We start from the raw sequence: 14,711 nt of genomic DNA, 5'->3' as shown, positions 1-14,711 counted from the left end.
ATGAAAACAACACCTGGAATGTGCAGCTCAGGTTCCTAGCTCTGGCAGTTTGAGGAGAATATATTGGATAAAGTGCTATTAGAGTTCTTAGGTCCAAATGAGCCACAGTATAATTTGCCGCGCAGTATCTGTTGAGCTAGGATTTATAAATCTCTATGAATGTTTCATATTACAGAAGAAATGTAAGTTTTAGGAAATGGCAGCTCTAATGATGAACAGTGATTAATGCATTGCTGAATGCATAGCTGATGCAGCTCTGATAATATTAGTTCAGTCTTTGTAAATTGGAATTTGAATGAGGCTATGATCGCTATCTTGCTGCCTCGCCATTGGAGACTGATGGAAAAATTGCTTACTTCAATTAACATTTGTTCAGTTCTGTCTTACCTTCAGCTAGAAAATATCCTCCGCTTTGGAGAGACCAGCAAACCTAATAATAGATTTTCTCAAGGTCAAGCAGTTCTTTTTAGGAATACACTGTTGGACTGTAATTGGGTTTTTATACAAAGCTCACTGCTTTTAGTTTACAGTTTGTGTGGGCTTATTGAGTAAATTCTCATCTTATTTCAGTCTGTATTACTTGATGCTTTTTATTCAGAAATTTGGATCTGACTGGGTTCGGGCATGTTTGAGCCCATATTAATTTTTATTTTGAAATGGTGTGTACATCACTGAATGGAGCTTTATGACGCACATCACGGAGAGCAGTGTTGGAACTTGTTAGTGATGAGTTTCTTGGGCTTTAGTCAATTATGGATTCTAGTGCCACAGAGGAAATCTGTGTTTTAAAAAAAAAGCCTCTTCATACATTTGATTGTTCACACGTGATTGATTTTTTTTAAAAGAAGATTGGTTCTATCAGATTTATGTTCGAAGTGGGAGACTTCAGTACTGACAGAGGAAAAAGTGTGCCACTCTGCCCTCAAGCGACAGTTGAGTTTTTCCAATTCAACTATCAGGTAGCATTTCAGCTCCCTTACATACAACCTTGAGAGTGATCTCAATAGCTAACCTGAGCACAGTCCCTATTCCGCAAACATGCGTTTCATGTAGGATCTTGCGCCTTAGGATGTCCTCCCGATGTGAAAGGCGCTATACAAATGTAATTTTGTATTGTATTGTATCTTTACACAATGTCGCTGATTAAACAATTTTTGTTATTGTATCATTAATAATTCCTTTACCTTGATTATTAATTTAGGGCATCTCTTCTATGTGTACATGTTTACATACGGTGTAAAGCTCAGATGAATCTATACTCGTGAACAATGAATGCTTTGATTTTAGGTTGACTATGTCTATAGGAGCTGCAGCACTGATTTCCTCCTAGTGTAAATAAACAGATACAAATACGTTGTCTCCACTCACAATTAGCAGGTTTAATGTGGTCAAAAGCTTTAATTTAGATAAATTCACAATTGCCATAGTTCATTGGTGCATTTCTGTGGGACCACTGTAAGCTAGACTGAGACACAACAACAACAACACAACTTGCATTTATACAGCACCATCATGCTGGATGGCGTCTCGGAATGCTTAATAGCAGCAGAGCCCCGTGCTGAGCCAGGGGAAGAGGGAAGGTGACCGTAGACATGGTCGAAGAGGAAGGTCTTCAAGCGCGACCTGAAGATGGGGAGAGAGGAGGCAAGGCAAATGGATTGAAGGAGAGAGTTCCACAGCTTTGGGGCTTAGTAACTGAAAGCACGGCCGTCGATGGTGGGGTGGAGGGTCCGAGGGACAAGGATGAGGTTGGAGCCGGTCAAGCAGAGACAGTGGGTAGCGATGTAGGGAGAGAGCAGGTTAGAGAGAGAGAGAGGTGGGGGTGCCAGGGCGTGAAGGGATTTAAATACAAGAGTGCGGATCTTGAAATTGATCCGCTCCTTGAGGGAGCCCATGGAGTTTGATGAGGCCTAGGCTAATTGAGGTATGGAGTTCAGTGTGTTTAGTTTTTTACATCTACTGTCGCAGCAATTTCGAATAGCATGTCTCTTCACAATTAAATGTTTACATTTTCATTCATCTGTTTTGTGTTGCTGCATTCCATTTTTACATAACTCAGATGAGAACCTTTACAATTATCTGTCTTTTCATGTGTCAACTTTTTTGGTTTAACAAAAAGATTTTATATATTTCCACTTTTAATATTTTTGCCAAAAGGTTTGTAGATTTAAATATTTGGGATATATTAGTTATGGATCTCATCACTGCAGTGAACACATTTTTGCTTTTGATCCCTAATATCATAGTTAATACAATACAAAATTACATTTGTATAGCGCCTTTCAAGTCGGGAGGACGTCCCAAGGCGCTGGAATTATTTCTGTAGTACTTCTAAGTGCTTCTGAACTCTCCTCCAAAACACCAACTTTCAAAGCTTCCTAACTCCATCAATGTGAAGGTCTTATTCCTATCATTATTTTGCTATAATGTTGTGAATACCTGCTTTAAAGGTTTCACTGATCAGGGTAATGTAGGTTGTGGTAGGATTTGTGTGTCCAACCTCCTTGTACAGGAAGCTTCACTTTGCTTCCTACGTTGCAGCTCAAAGATGGATGGATTTACTCATATTCTGTATGGTTGAAGTTTTTATTTACACACAGCTTTTCTTGCGGACAGTTTGAAGCAGAGATTATTATTCGACACTCTGGTAATTGCTGTCAAAACAAAATCTATTTGGAAAAGAGCACACTCTTGTTCTCCACAGGATATATCAGTTCTTACGATTATATGAGAACCCCTGGTGTTAATCTGTAATGAATAGGAAATAAATAAATTGATTGTGGGAATATTGGTTAATAAGCAAAACAACTATACAGTGGCAATAGAAATGTGTTTGAAAAGTATGGGGATATATTAATTCATAGAATTCCTTAAGCACCCTGCATACAAGTGCAAACAGGCAATGTGAGAATTCCTCCCTCACAATGTTGTGTCTTAGCCGATTGCAGCCCAGATATTGAGAACCCTACCATGTAGCGCAAAGATAGTTGGCTACTCGGCCTCATAGCTGGCCACGTGTATAAGAGCTTGCTGGCAACTGGTACCTAAGGTGATTTTTCTGGCTGCAGACAAACCGAGAGCTCATGTAGGCCAGCCCTGTGATTTACCAGCCGCTGGCATGGATCACCCCCCNACAACCAGGAAGCTCTCATGACAAAACTAGGTTGGCATTTTGTGAATTCAAATGACACTGATTCTAATATTAATCCAATACAATGAACCAAAACAACACGCCCAGGCGCTAATGCCAACAGTACTTTGACAGTGATTGAATGTGGCCCCCATTAACCATTAAATTGTATCTCTTTGTATAACTCTAAAAAGGAATTTAAATGTACATTTAGGGATGCAGGAGGAAGTAATAGGGAATATGTTTCTAAAGAAGTCTATCATGTAGCATTTTTTTAATTAAGGCCAGTTGCATTTGAAAAGCACGTCAAGAGGGGTACAAGTTTTGGTCTGGTGTGAGGGGAAAAGTGGGAGCCAGGCAGGTTGAGGTACAGCAGCTATGTTTTGTTTTCCTTCTATCAATGCTTGAAGCTGTGCTTTGATGTGAGTCTGAACATAAATGGAGAATATCAAAGTGCTTTGAAAGATTGACTGTGTTCAGATAGTTATCTACCACAATTTTGACTTGGAAATCTCAGCAACACGAAAGATAAAATGTTGGGTAAATGCTTTCAGTAATTGGCTTAGAATGAGATGATTTATTTCATTTAGTAAGCTTGGGATTTCTCAGTGGGTCTAGAAGTATTGTAGAATATTTCTGGCCTTGAAGGCATCGCTGTCTTTTGCTGGTTGAACTCGCTGGTATCTTGTGGCTCAGTATTTGTGCAATGGTTTGTTCAAGTTGACTGCAGTGTTTAATTGCATTTGAAAATTACGTTCTTAAAGATTTATGATCAAATGCCTGAAGCATGCAGAAGTGTGCTGAAGTTGCAGAGCAGTTCTGCCCCTGCCCTCCCCACCACCACAGCGTTCCAGTATTTTTTGTACAATCACATTTTCTGTTCTGAAATTTTATTCCTTCAAGACTTTTCCACTCACTTTTCCACTTCACTGTTCTATGAAATTTTATTCCTTCAAGAGTTTTCCACTCCACTTAATGTTGTCTGAATTTAAGGGAAAAAGTACTGTACTTTTGGAATGTAACATATAAGTTAAAAATTGATTTGCTTTTGTAACAGATTGCCTTTCAAATATATTGTTTAATTTCTATTTGGCTGTGCTAAATGCCTCAGTATTGTATGGAGGATATGAATAAGCTTTCTGATGCACTTTCTTGCATGCTACAAGCAAGCTCAGCCTCGCAATGGACAAAGCAAAGAAACACTGGCCTCTTGAAAATGCTTTCCACCAAAAACCAGTGTGATTTCTATCTTCTGGTGTCACTTGGCTTTATTTAACCCATTCCTACCTGTTACAGCACTCTATTCCTCTAACCAGCTACTGGTCGTTGGTGGAATTCTATCCAGTTGACTTAGAATGGGGAGAGTTCTGCTCATGGGTTCTCTTATGGGCACCACTGTGGTGTTTTACTTGAACGTGTAGTGAGGTTTTTTTTCTGGATTCTATATATAAACATTCTGTATATATGAGAGTTCCTGGAGTAAACTGTGCTGTTTTTGTGATTTGTGGGTTCTGTTGTATTCCCCATTTCCTAATTCTCATTGATCACTAAAGTGACCTCACAATTACTCACAGTGTTCGCAGACCTGGTGTATCTACAGATTGTTTCTCACCTGCCAGGTTGTTAGGTATAATCAGGATGCTAATATTTCATCTGCTTTCAATGTCAACAAGTGAAGTGACTGGGTATAACTGCAGATCAATGGCATAATCGTTTGGCTTCAGTACAGGAAGCCGCTTTCCCTGTGTTGGGATTACTGGAAACCCAATGCTTGCTTGCTTGCTTGCTTGCTTGCTTGCTTGCTTGCTTTCTTTCTTTCTTTCTTTCTTTCTTTCTTTCTTTCTTTCTTTCTTTCTTTCTTTCTTTCTTTCTTTCTTTCTTTCTTTCTTTCTTTCTTTCTTTCTTTCTTTCTTTCTTTCTTTCTTTCTTTCTTTCTTTCTTTCTTTCTTTCTTTCTTTCTTTCTTTCTTTTTTAACCTTCACTACATGCTCAATAGGGATGAAAGCCTTGGTATCTATCATGGGTTGCCATAAGAGTGGAAAGGGACATTGCTTGGTGTCTGTTTTTTTCTGAACCCAAATCCATGAGGTCAGATCTCTATTCAATCATAGCCATAGCCTAGAAACAGAAACCTGATTCTCCCATAAATGTGTGCCCTTCCTTTGAACCTGCATCACTAGTGACTAGTGGGACTTTTTAATGTAATTTCACCAGAACTCAAAGTGTCAAAAACAGTTCAGTGTTTGAGCCTTATGGGGCTGAATCTTTCACTGAGCACAGCATGGTGTCCTGGCTAGTGACCAAATTATACATTATAATATAATAATCGTTACATTTGATATAGCATCTTATCACGTCTTCTGAACATCCCAAAGGGTTTCACAGAATATATTGTCGAATGAATTTACTATATTTTGTGGGTGAAACGCAACAATCAATTGCGCACAGCAGTGTCTCACTAATAGTCGTGGATTGAGTGACCAAATTTTTTTTTAAGGGTTTATTACCCCCAGAAAAGCGATCCGCCAATCAACTAACTGGGTTCCTACTTACTGCTAGGTAAACAGACACTTGTGGAGTAACAAAACTTGCCCAACGTTTTGCCCTGCCTGGGAATGGAACCCAGGTCCTCTCACTTGAGAGGCAAATGCTCTAACCTCTACACTACAGGACTCCATATTATTATATTGTAGATAGCAGAGGATGATGTCCCTGAGATGATTAGTGACTTGTACTTGGTGCATTTGCTCCCATGTGGACTAATTACAAATGGCTGCTTTTACTAGCTGATTGCAATGCAGTTTAGTAAATTTAAAGGACAATTACAAAGGACAGACAGTTCACTAGGAATGCCATGCAGCCTGATGCTGTCTTGTAAAGCAGGCATTCCATCGGGAACGGTTAACCATATCAGGTAAGGGACCACAAATGAAGCAGAAAAGTGAGTTACTCAGCTCATGCACAGAGTTCCTCTTGTGCACATTTCTTCTTGTGCTGAGTGTAGCTTCTGCTCCACATCCCATATTTTCCGCTGCTTCCCTGCTCTATCTATAGTCATACCTGAGTTCCTCGCTGCTGACTTTAAGATATTGATGTACCATGATTGATTACAGAACTGGAGTGTGTGAAGGGTGCAGCACCAATGGGATGTGTTTAGAAACACTAAATAAAAGGGACTGCTTCTGAAACTCCAGATGTGATTTTGGCCTTTGTTTCCACACGTTAAAGCCTTGAGAATGCTAAAGGGGGTTTCTTTCTCCAGTGGAATGAGAGCTTCAGGCTGGTTTGTGACTGGTCTAATTTAATACTGAGTGCTGCTGGGGTGACGTTTTAATTTTACATTAGAGATGGAGAGTGGTGCAGATACCAGGAGTGCTTAGAGCCAACATTATGAGACATTCGCAGCCCCGTGCTCCAGTTTGATCCACTGGTTGAAAGTGCTCTTGGCTGATCATGTCCAACATCGAACTGGGATGAGCTGTTCTCGTTTATCTGTTTTCTACTACAGGGTGACCAAAAAGTCTGAATTTTCAGCTACCCTATTATCTAAAAGAAATAATTTCTTCTCTAAGACTTATTAGACATTGTAATGGCATCACGACTTTTTGGTCACCCTGTAAAAATTATTTGAAAGAGAGTTAATAACAGATGGGGCTGAAGTGGCTTCTTCTGTACCTGAGACACATCAAGTTGGTATGTCACCAGGGAGAGTGACTTATATATTAAGACTCAGCAGTCTCAATAAAGTATTGAGAGTAGTCATCTTCATTGAGAGCACTGGGAACTTTCTGAATAATATGAGTGTCTGTACCAATGGCTTTTATTATACTGTATATTTATTGTGCATAATGGCTATCAACCAGGTAGGTGAAATGTGGAAAAGATCTTCCATCTAAAATAAATAATGTTTTAATAAATACAAGCTAGAATGAACAATGGTTTCAAGTACCTGGCATATCTTTGATAGAGGAAGCACGCCGAAGGTTTCACACCTGTGATTGATCCTCAGCTCCTAAAACAATGCAAAAATCTCGTAATATAAATCAGAGCGGAATCATGACTGAATCTGATTGGTCCGTCCTGTGCTGTGAGTGACATTGTAATTTTAAATCAGGTAGTAATAATAATAATAATCCTTGCATTTGATGTAGCGCCTTATCATATCTTTGAGATGTCTCAAAGAGCTTCACAGAGTATACTATAAAATGAATTGACAGTATATTTTGTGGGCAAAATTGTAATTTCAAATCTGGTAGGAAATGCAGGTCTGAGGGAAATCCACATTGGAGAGGAGATTCTTTCTTTCGTAAAGCACAGATAGTGCGTTTAGGATAGACTAACGTGCTAGGTTCAAGTGTCTGCATATATAGTATAGTATTTAAATGATTTATATAACTTGCTTCCTTGATTAGGGTTGCCACTAATTTGATCAGACATTTATATTGCTCCCCAGTTATTTCATTTACTGTTTCCCTTCATCTGTGGATAGCTAAAGACCTGCATTTATGGCAAATGGAGCTTTGTACTGCTATAATGCTTTGATGGAGTGAAATATAGTAACTGTGCATGAATCATAAACTCATTCGTTGAGCCGAATTGGAGTTGCACTTGCCTTCAAGGCAGGGTTCCTTCTTAATGGTGATTATGAATCTATTAATCCAGACACCTTGGAATATTCTGTCAAAACGCCTAGTCAGCTATTGCTGATTTGCTCTTGTAAAGGAGAGGTAACGATATGGGCATGCATCATTTTAAAAAAAAGACCCACCAAGAATAATGTTTCACTATGGAATAACTAATGATTCCTTGGCTATCTGATATCTCACTACAGGAGGGAAGAAGTAGAAGAGCAGTTAACTGTTGGGACCAAGTTAATAACCACAACTAATGACTCCTGGTCAGTGTGCATGTGGAATAACTATGTGCCATTTCAATAGTAGATCTTGACTTCAGAAGATCTCCATTTCCCATCTGCTTCAGTAAAATGTCAGATAGCCAAGAATGTGCAGAGGAGCTTTTTAAAGAGCTTTGTTCTTGATGGGGCTGCACAGCGGCTCAATTTGCCAGTGACTGAAGGATAGCGACTAACACTTCGAGTGTGATCGTTCACCATGAAAGGTCACAACTGCAAAATTACTCTCTCTATCAGATATCGATTGGCTGGCTGTGGATCCCAGTACTTGTTAATTTTATCTCACAATTCTAGCACTTAGTTTAACTTTCCTTGTAGATGCAGGAATTGTTTTGCTATAATAACTAACACTATGTGACAGCCCAGGAGTTTAATGAGTTTCAATAAGGGAAGCTCCTGTCAAGGTGGGCAATGTTAAATATTTACCTACATCACCTCAATTCCCTAAATGTTGGCATTTGACCATTGGCAGTTGATTTTAATTCACAAAAAAAAAGTGGCAACTGAGAGGATATCCTTGCACTTTGCAATCACTCTTTTTACTAAAAGAAACGACAAAATCTAATGCAGTTTATAAATCTCAGCTTGAATTCATTATGGATTGCACATTTGATGCTAGTCTGATGTTTGTGATTGTAGTTTCCCTCGCCCTAATCTTGATGGATTCTTTTTCTCTCCATTTTTCAGTTCCAGCTGTCACGTGCCCTGGAGGATGTTGGCAATCACAAGCTCAAAACACGGACGGTAAGTTCCGGATTTTACAATGGCTGTTTTGAGTGCTCTTAGAGAGGGAAACAACTTGGAACTGCTGGAGTGAGGAGGACTGTAATTTGAAGTTGTAAAATAAATGTGAACCTGGGAGTAGGCCATTTATCTTAAATATCTGTTGAGAGACTTGCCATTGAGTTGCTTGGAATATTCCAGGTTACATTTGTTCCTTTTTCCCTTCCTACTTCTTCTGGAGATACTGATTTCTGTTGGAGTTTACAGGTGCCACCTGGTGCCTCACTCATCCCATTTCTTTCACAGTTAAAAAGATCTGGTTGCTACAGCCCTAACCCCATCCAGACCAGAAGGTCGTATATTCCATTTGCAGGCTCAGACAATTTTTTTTTTGGTCAGCCTGGTGTCTGACACGTGTGGAAACCCATCACCATGCTTAAGAGTATCCAAACCAAGCTGAGATTTTCATGCATCCCATCTACACATTGAAAACCCAGAGGTAGATTGTTGGGATGGAATGCGCATTCTCTCTGTGGAGGGATGCATCCTGCTTACCTAATTCCGAAAAGTATTAGGCGCAGGTTGGCAAGAGCCATGGCTTGGGGCCCCCAAGAGTCTCAGCCATGGAAGCAATGGGGCTGTTAGCACCCCTGAGCTCAGAAGATGTGTGTATTGACAGTGGTTGCCGACAGGTCATTTGACAACAAAGAACATTTCTACCAGGCTGATCCTGGTCCAACACACTCGCACTTTGTCCCTCATGAGCCCTAGAGGCACTAAGCCCATGCCTTTTAACTGTGGAGAGGGATAGGCTCGATTCGAAATCTTTCAGAGAGAATTTTAATGAATACTTCTATGCCCTTGAGGTATTCTATTTATAACGATCTTCAAATAAAAATTCTGAAACGTTGTATTATGCAAACAGGATGCTGGGCTATATTGCTAAATCAGTTAAGTTTAAATCCCCAGACATCATTATCAGGCTCTACAGTGATCTGGTCAGACTTCACCTTGAATACTGCCTACAGTCTGATCACCGTGACATAAAGGAGCAGTCCAGTTCCTAGAGGCAGTGCAGAGAGCGAGGATGGTCCCCAGTGATAGAGGAATGAGCTTAAGAGCAACAACTTAAACAAGTTAGGGTTCTTAGGCTTGAGGGAAGATGATTCAGAGAGGACCTTATACAGGTATATAACATTTTAAATGGGATTGGAAAAGTTAGCCATCCTTTATTTTTGATGAAAGAAATTCAGGTTTACAAGCATGATTCTCCTTTAAAATGTATTTCCACATATTGGTTTTAGAATTATCTTCATTTTCTAAAAAACGGTGGAATTCAGTATGCACCTTATTAATCAAATGGATCAGAATACAGGCTGATGAACAATGCTCTCGAGTTCTGGAATCTCAAAACAAAAGTTAAAATTTTAATCGAGGCAGACACCCACAGCAGACCAGGGTGAAAAAGGCAGAATCAAATCCACTTGTGACCTGAAACAGCTTGTCTGTGAAAGAAAATCCATTTCCTACCTTTTGATCAAGATTTGAAAGCATGTCTCCCGAGGGCAGAAAAGCTGATTGAAACTAGTGCCTGAGCCAAAATGGACCAACCAGTTAAATACAACTTATCCACCTAACATGGTTCAAGCAGGTGGTCCCAACAGATGTTGAGAATAACTTGTAATTATTTGGGATTTCCACTACAGTATGCAGAAGATTAAATGTCCCATGTATTGAATAAGACTGAAACTGTGTGGATGTCACCCAAGATAGTTGTAGCTCTAAATTGATGAAAGTAAATTGAGGAGGCTTCACAGGTTAGGCTAAGGTTTCTTTTAATTATTGAGTTCCTGGCTGTGGAATTTCCAGGTATTTGACACATTGGCTTGCTTAAGAGTCTCCAAACCTAATAGTAAGCTTTCCACTGCTTGTCCAGCTCGGACCACCTTACTTGTTAAGGTGACTTGCATAGTTAACAGGAGCCGAATGGGAAGATTGCGAGTCCCAAGTCCCTGTGAGCAATCTAAGAAAGGAATCCAGGCTCTTTACAGGAGTGTTGTTTTGCCACAAATTTTGAATTGACAAATGGATTTTTTAAAAAAAAGAAAATGTGCTCATTTGCTTGAAGGTGAGTGATGGTGACTGCTTAGATGGGGAAGGTTTGCTGTGTTACGTCTGGCCTGACAGAGGGGAACATTGCATATCAACGTTGAGATTTCTTCGATTGAGCTCAACAGTAGTTTAACGGTGGTTGTAAGTCAGCTGGAATAACTACCTGTCGACTGTGATCAGATCCAGCACAGTGTGATGTAGAAAGCTACTCAGATGGATACAGAGAACACAGTGTCAGGCATTATAAAGTCTGGGGCATACACATTCCCAACATCTCATCCTAATGGCAAAGCTGTGTGGTGATTTGCAATAGATAGTCACATGGTCTAATGCTAAACATCTCCATAAATTTCATCTGTGATGGGTCTTTTACTCCCTCTATTCTCTGTCAATCAGGAATGAGATCACAAGATTAGTTTAGATGAAGAAGGCCGATGACCCATCCGATTTCATCCATCCAAATAAAGGAAACGTTTTCAGTCTATTGTCATGCTGCTATGCACGTACATAGTCTTTATTCAACTTAGCCAGTGGGTAGTGAGTAGACATTAGTATTGTTAATATGCATATTGAATGAACGCATTACCTCTAATCATTTCTTCTTTTTTTGGAATGCAATGTGACACACGGGTCAATCTCTAGAGCTTTGATGTGTATTAGGTCGTATTTTAATATTCCATAATCTCCCTACTTTCAATGTGGTAGTAATTGCTGAGATGATTCAGCGTTGTGTTTACATATATAAATGCAAATGTGAAACTCTCTTCATGCCATTACAATTCAAAATGTATCAATTTCTGTTCCTAAGGGTTTAATAAGGATACTACCTCCTAAACGACTGGTAATGATTTGAAACCTCACTTTCAAAATCGACTGGTTTGTCACAGTGTTGAAAAAGTTTTGTTTCCATCTCTGAGACTTGGATTTAATTTCTGTCCAGTCCAGTGAAAATCTAACGGTCCTAAGTGAAAGCACTTAAATTGTCTCAACCCACATCTACACCATTGCCTGCAAGTTGCAACTGTTGGCATTAAATAATCAGTATTGGTTAGGAATGATGGTTAGTGAAGAAAATTGCAATGTCATAATGGAGCAGCTGCTTCGAAGGTTGGATTTAAAGTACATTGTTGCCATGGAGTAGAGAGGAAAGGTATTCTGTAAGCAACACATAGTTGTACCTGTGAGTGCTTAATGCTAATACTGGGTGTCAGTGATGGGAGCGAAGTGTGTTTCCTGGCGCTTTCATCTTAATGAACCCAAACTAATGCCATTTAGCACAAACTTTATATGATAATATTTCACATAAAGGCAGGTTTCCTTGCTTGGTACCGACATTTATACATTATATTGCATACAGATAGGCTTTAGTTATACAACAACAACTTGCACTTATATAGAGCCCTTCATGCAGGTTAGCGTCCCATAGCGCTTACGGTGGTGGAGTCTGATCCCGAGCCAGAAAGGGGTGGTGACTGTAAGCACGATCAAAAAGGAAGGTCTTTAGGCGGGATTTGAAACTGGGGAGGGAGGGGACAAGGCAGAGGGATTGAGAGAGAGAGCTCCAGAGTTTCGGGGTGTAGTGGCTGAAGGCATGGCTACCGATGGTGGAGGGGACGAGGGACACACAGGAGGCCGGAGCCGGCCGAGTGGAGGCAGCGGGTGGTGGAGTGGGGGTTAAGCAGGTCGGAGAGATAGGGCGGTGCGAGGACATGAAGAGATTTGAAAACGAGTGAGAGGATCTTGAAATCGATGCATTCCATGATTGGGAGCTAGTGGAGCCTGGCAACGACTGCAGTGATGGGGGTGCGGAGTTTTGGGTGGATGAGTATCCGGACGGCCGAGTTTTAAATTAGTTGAATTTTGAGTATGGTGGACCTGGGGAGACCAACGAGGAGGGCATTGAAATAGTCCAGCCGGGAAGTGACGAAGGCGTGGACGAGGGCTTCGGGGGACAGACTAGAGAAATCAGGGCTGTTTTAATTTTAATTTTATGTACAGCGCTGTTCATTTTTTAAAAATAAAACTCTGGTAATCTCTGGATTGCTACCCGAGCCATGTGCTAATTGGCATAGAGATAAACAGATCAGGGATATAAATGTGTGGCTGAAAGAGTGGTGTGAGAAGGAGGAGTTCCATTTCATGAGACACTGGCACCAATACTGGGGCAGGAGTGAGCTGTAGTGCTGGGATGGGCTGCACCTGAACAGGGTTGGGCCCGAGGGACAAGCGAAAAGGATAAATAGGACTGTAGAAAAAGCTTTAAACCAGTACAAATCCACGTAACATAAGAAATAAAACAAGTGAGTTAGAAGCACAAATTCAGCTTAAAGGGTATGATGTATTAGCCATTACAGACATCTGGTTACAAGCTAGGCAGGACCGGGAGGTAAATATTCCAGGCTATAAGATCTTTAGAAAAGACAGGGACATTAGGAAAGGAGGAAGAATAGCAATATTGATAAAAGACACTATTTCAGCAGTGGAAAGGAAAGATTTCAGTAAGGACAATCAGGTAGTGGAAACACTGTGAGTGGAATAAGGAACAAAAAGGAGGTAAAAGTCTACAGACTTCCATAGAGTTGTGATGTTGTGGGGAAATGTATAAATACGGAGATCAGGGAAGCATGTAGCAAAAGCAATGTGGTTATAATGGGAGATTTTAATTTTCATATAGACTGGGAGAACTGTGGATACAGCCTCTAACCTCTTTTGTCCACCATGGTTGTTTATCTACAAGATTGGAGCTTTTGCTATTTAGAGGAATGTACTTGTTCTTGTTGTATCAAATGCTTTTTTAAATACTTCCCATTGTTCATCTGCAGGTTTACCTAAACCAAGTTTTATATTTCAGTAAGGCAAACTTCGATGGTATGAGAAATATATTGACCACAGTAAACTGGGCTGAACTGTTAGTGGGTAAACCTGCAGATGAACAATGGGAAGTATTTAAAAAAGCATTTGATACAACAAGAACAAGTACATACCCCTAAAATGCAAAAGCTCCAATCGTGTTGTTAAGCAACCATGGTGGACAAACGAGGTTAGAGGCTGTATCAGGTACAAGAAAAGGCTTAGAAAAAGAAAAAGTGGGAATGCAGAGGCCTGGGAGAACTACAAAAGCCAACAAAGGGATACAAAGAAAGTAATAAGAGGAGCAAAAAGGGAGCATGAATAAAAAATCTTGCAAGGGATATTAAAACCAATAGTAAAAACTTTTATAAACATATTAAAAGAGGAATGTGGGTCCGTTAAAGGCAGATGTAGGTGAGACTATAACGGAAAATAAGGAAAGGGCTGACTTGTTAAATAAATACTTCACTACTGTTTTTACAGTAGAGGATAGGACAAAATACCAGGGGAACCTAAAAATAAGTCAAAAAGAAATGCTTAATAAATTAATATAAATAAAAAAAAGGTAATGGAGAAAATAATGAGGCTCAAGATAGACAAATCTCCAGGACCTGATAGTTTCCACCTCAGGATGTTAAAGGAAATAGGAGATAAAATTGTAGATGCATTCGTCATAATTTTCGAAAGCTCACTAGATTCGAGAATTGTATCCTTAGATTGGAAAATTATGAATGTCACCCCTTTATTCAAGAAGGGAGGGAGAGAGAAACTACAGACCTGTCAGCTTAACGTCAGTTGTAGGGAAAATATTGGAATCCATCATCAGGGACAGAGTAACTGAATACTTGGACAGGGATGACCTAGACAAAGAGAGTCGTTGTGGGTTTGTGAAGGGAAGGGTAGGTCATGTCTGACTAATCTAGTTGAATTTTTTGAGGAGGTAACTAAAATGGTGGATAAGAGAATGTTTATGGATAATAATAA

At 39.9% G+C, this 14,711-nt stretch overlaps 1 protein-coding gene across 2 annotated transcripts in view; it reads left to right on the top strand.

The window, feature by feature from the left end:
- The window catches only part of mad1l1 (mitotic arrest deficient 1 like 1), a 337,784-nt gene that overhangs the window by 128,194 nt on the left and 194,879 nt on the right, over nucleotides 1–14,711 (top strand). For both annotated transcript variants that reach the window (XM_007905757.2, XM_007905759.2), the window contains exon 13: nucleotides 8,730–8,786. In XM_007905757.2, the coding sequence (XP_007903948.1) occupies nucleotides 8,730–8,786 (57 nt within the window). The remainder of the gene's footprint in view (nucleotides 1–8,729; nucleotides 8,787–14,711) is intronic.

This window comes from Callorhinchus milii, unplaced genomic scaffold (assembly GCF_018977255.1).
Source record: "Callorhinchus milii isolate IMCB2004 unplaced genomic scaffold, IMCB_Cmil_1.0 Scaffold16, whole genome shotgun sequence".
Taxonomy (NCBI): Eukaryota; Metazoa; Chordata; class Chondrichthyes; order Chimaeriformes; family Callorhinchidae; genus Callorhinchus; species Callorhinchus milii.
The sequence above is the reverse complement of the archived record's forward strand: the minus strand, read 5'-3'. Positions and strand labels throughout refer to the sequence as shown.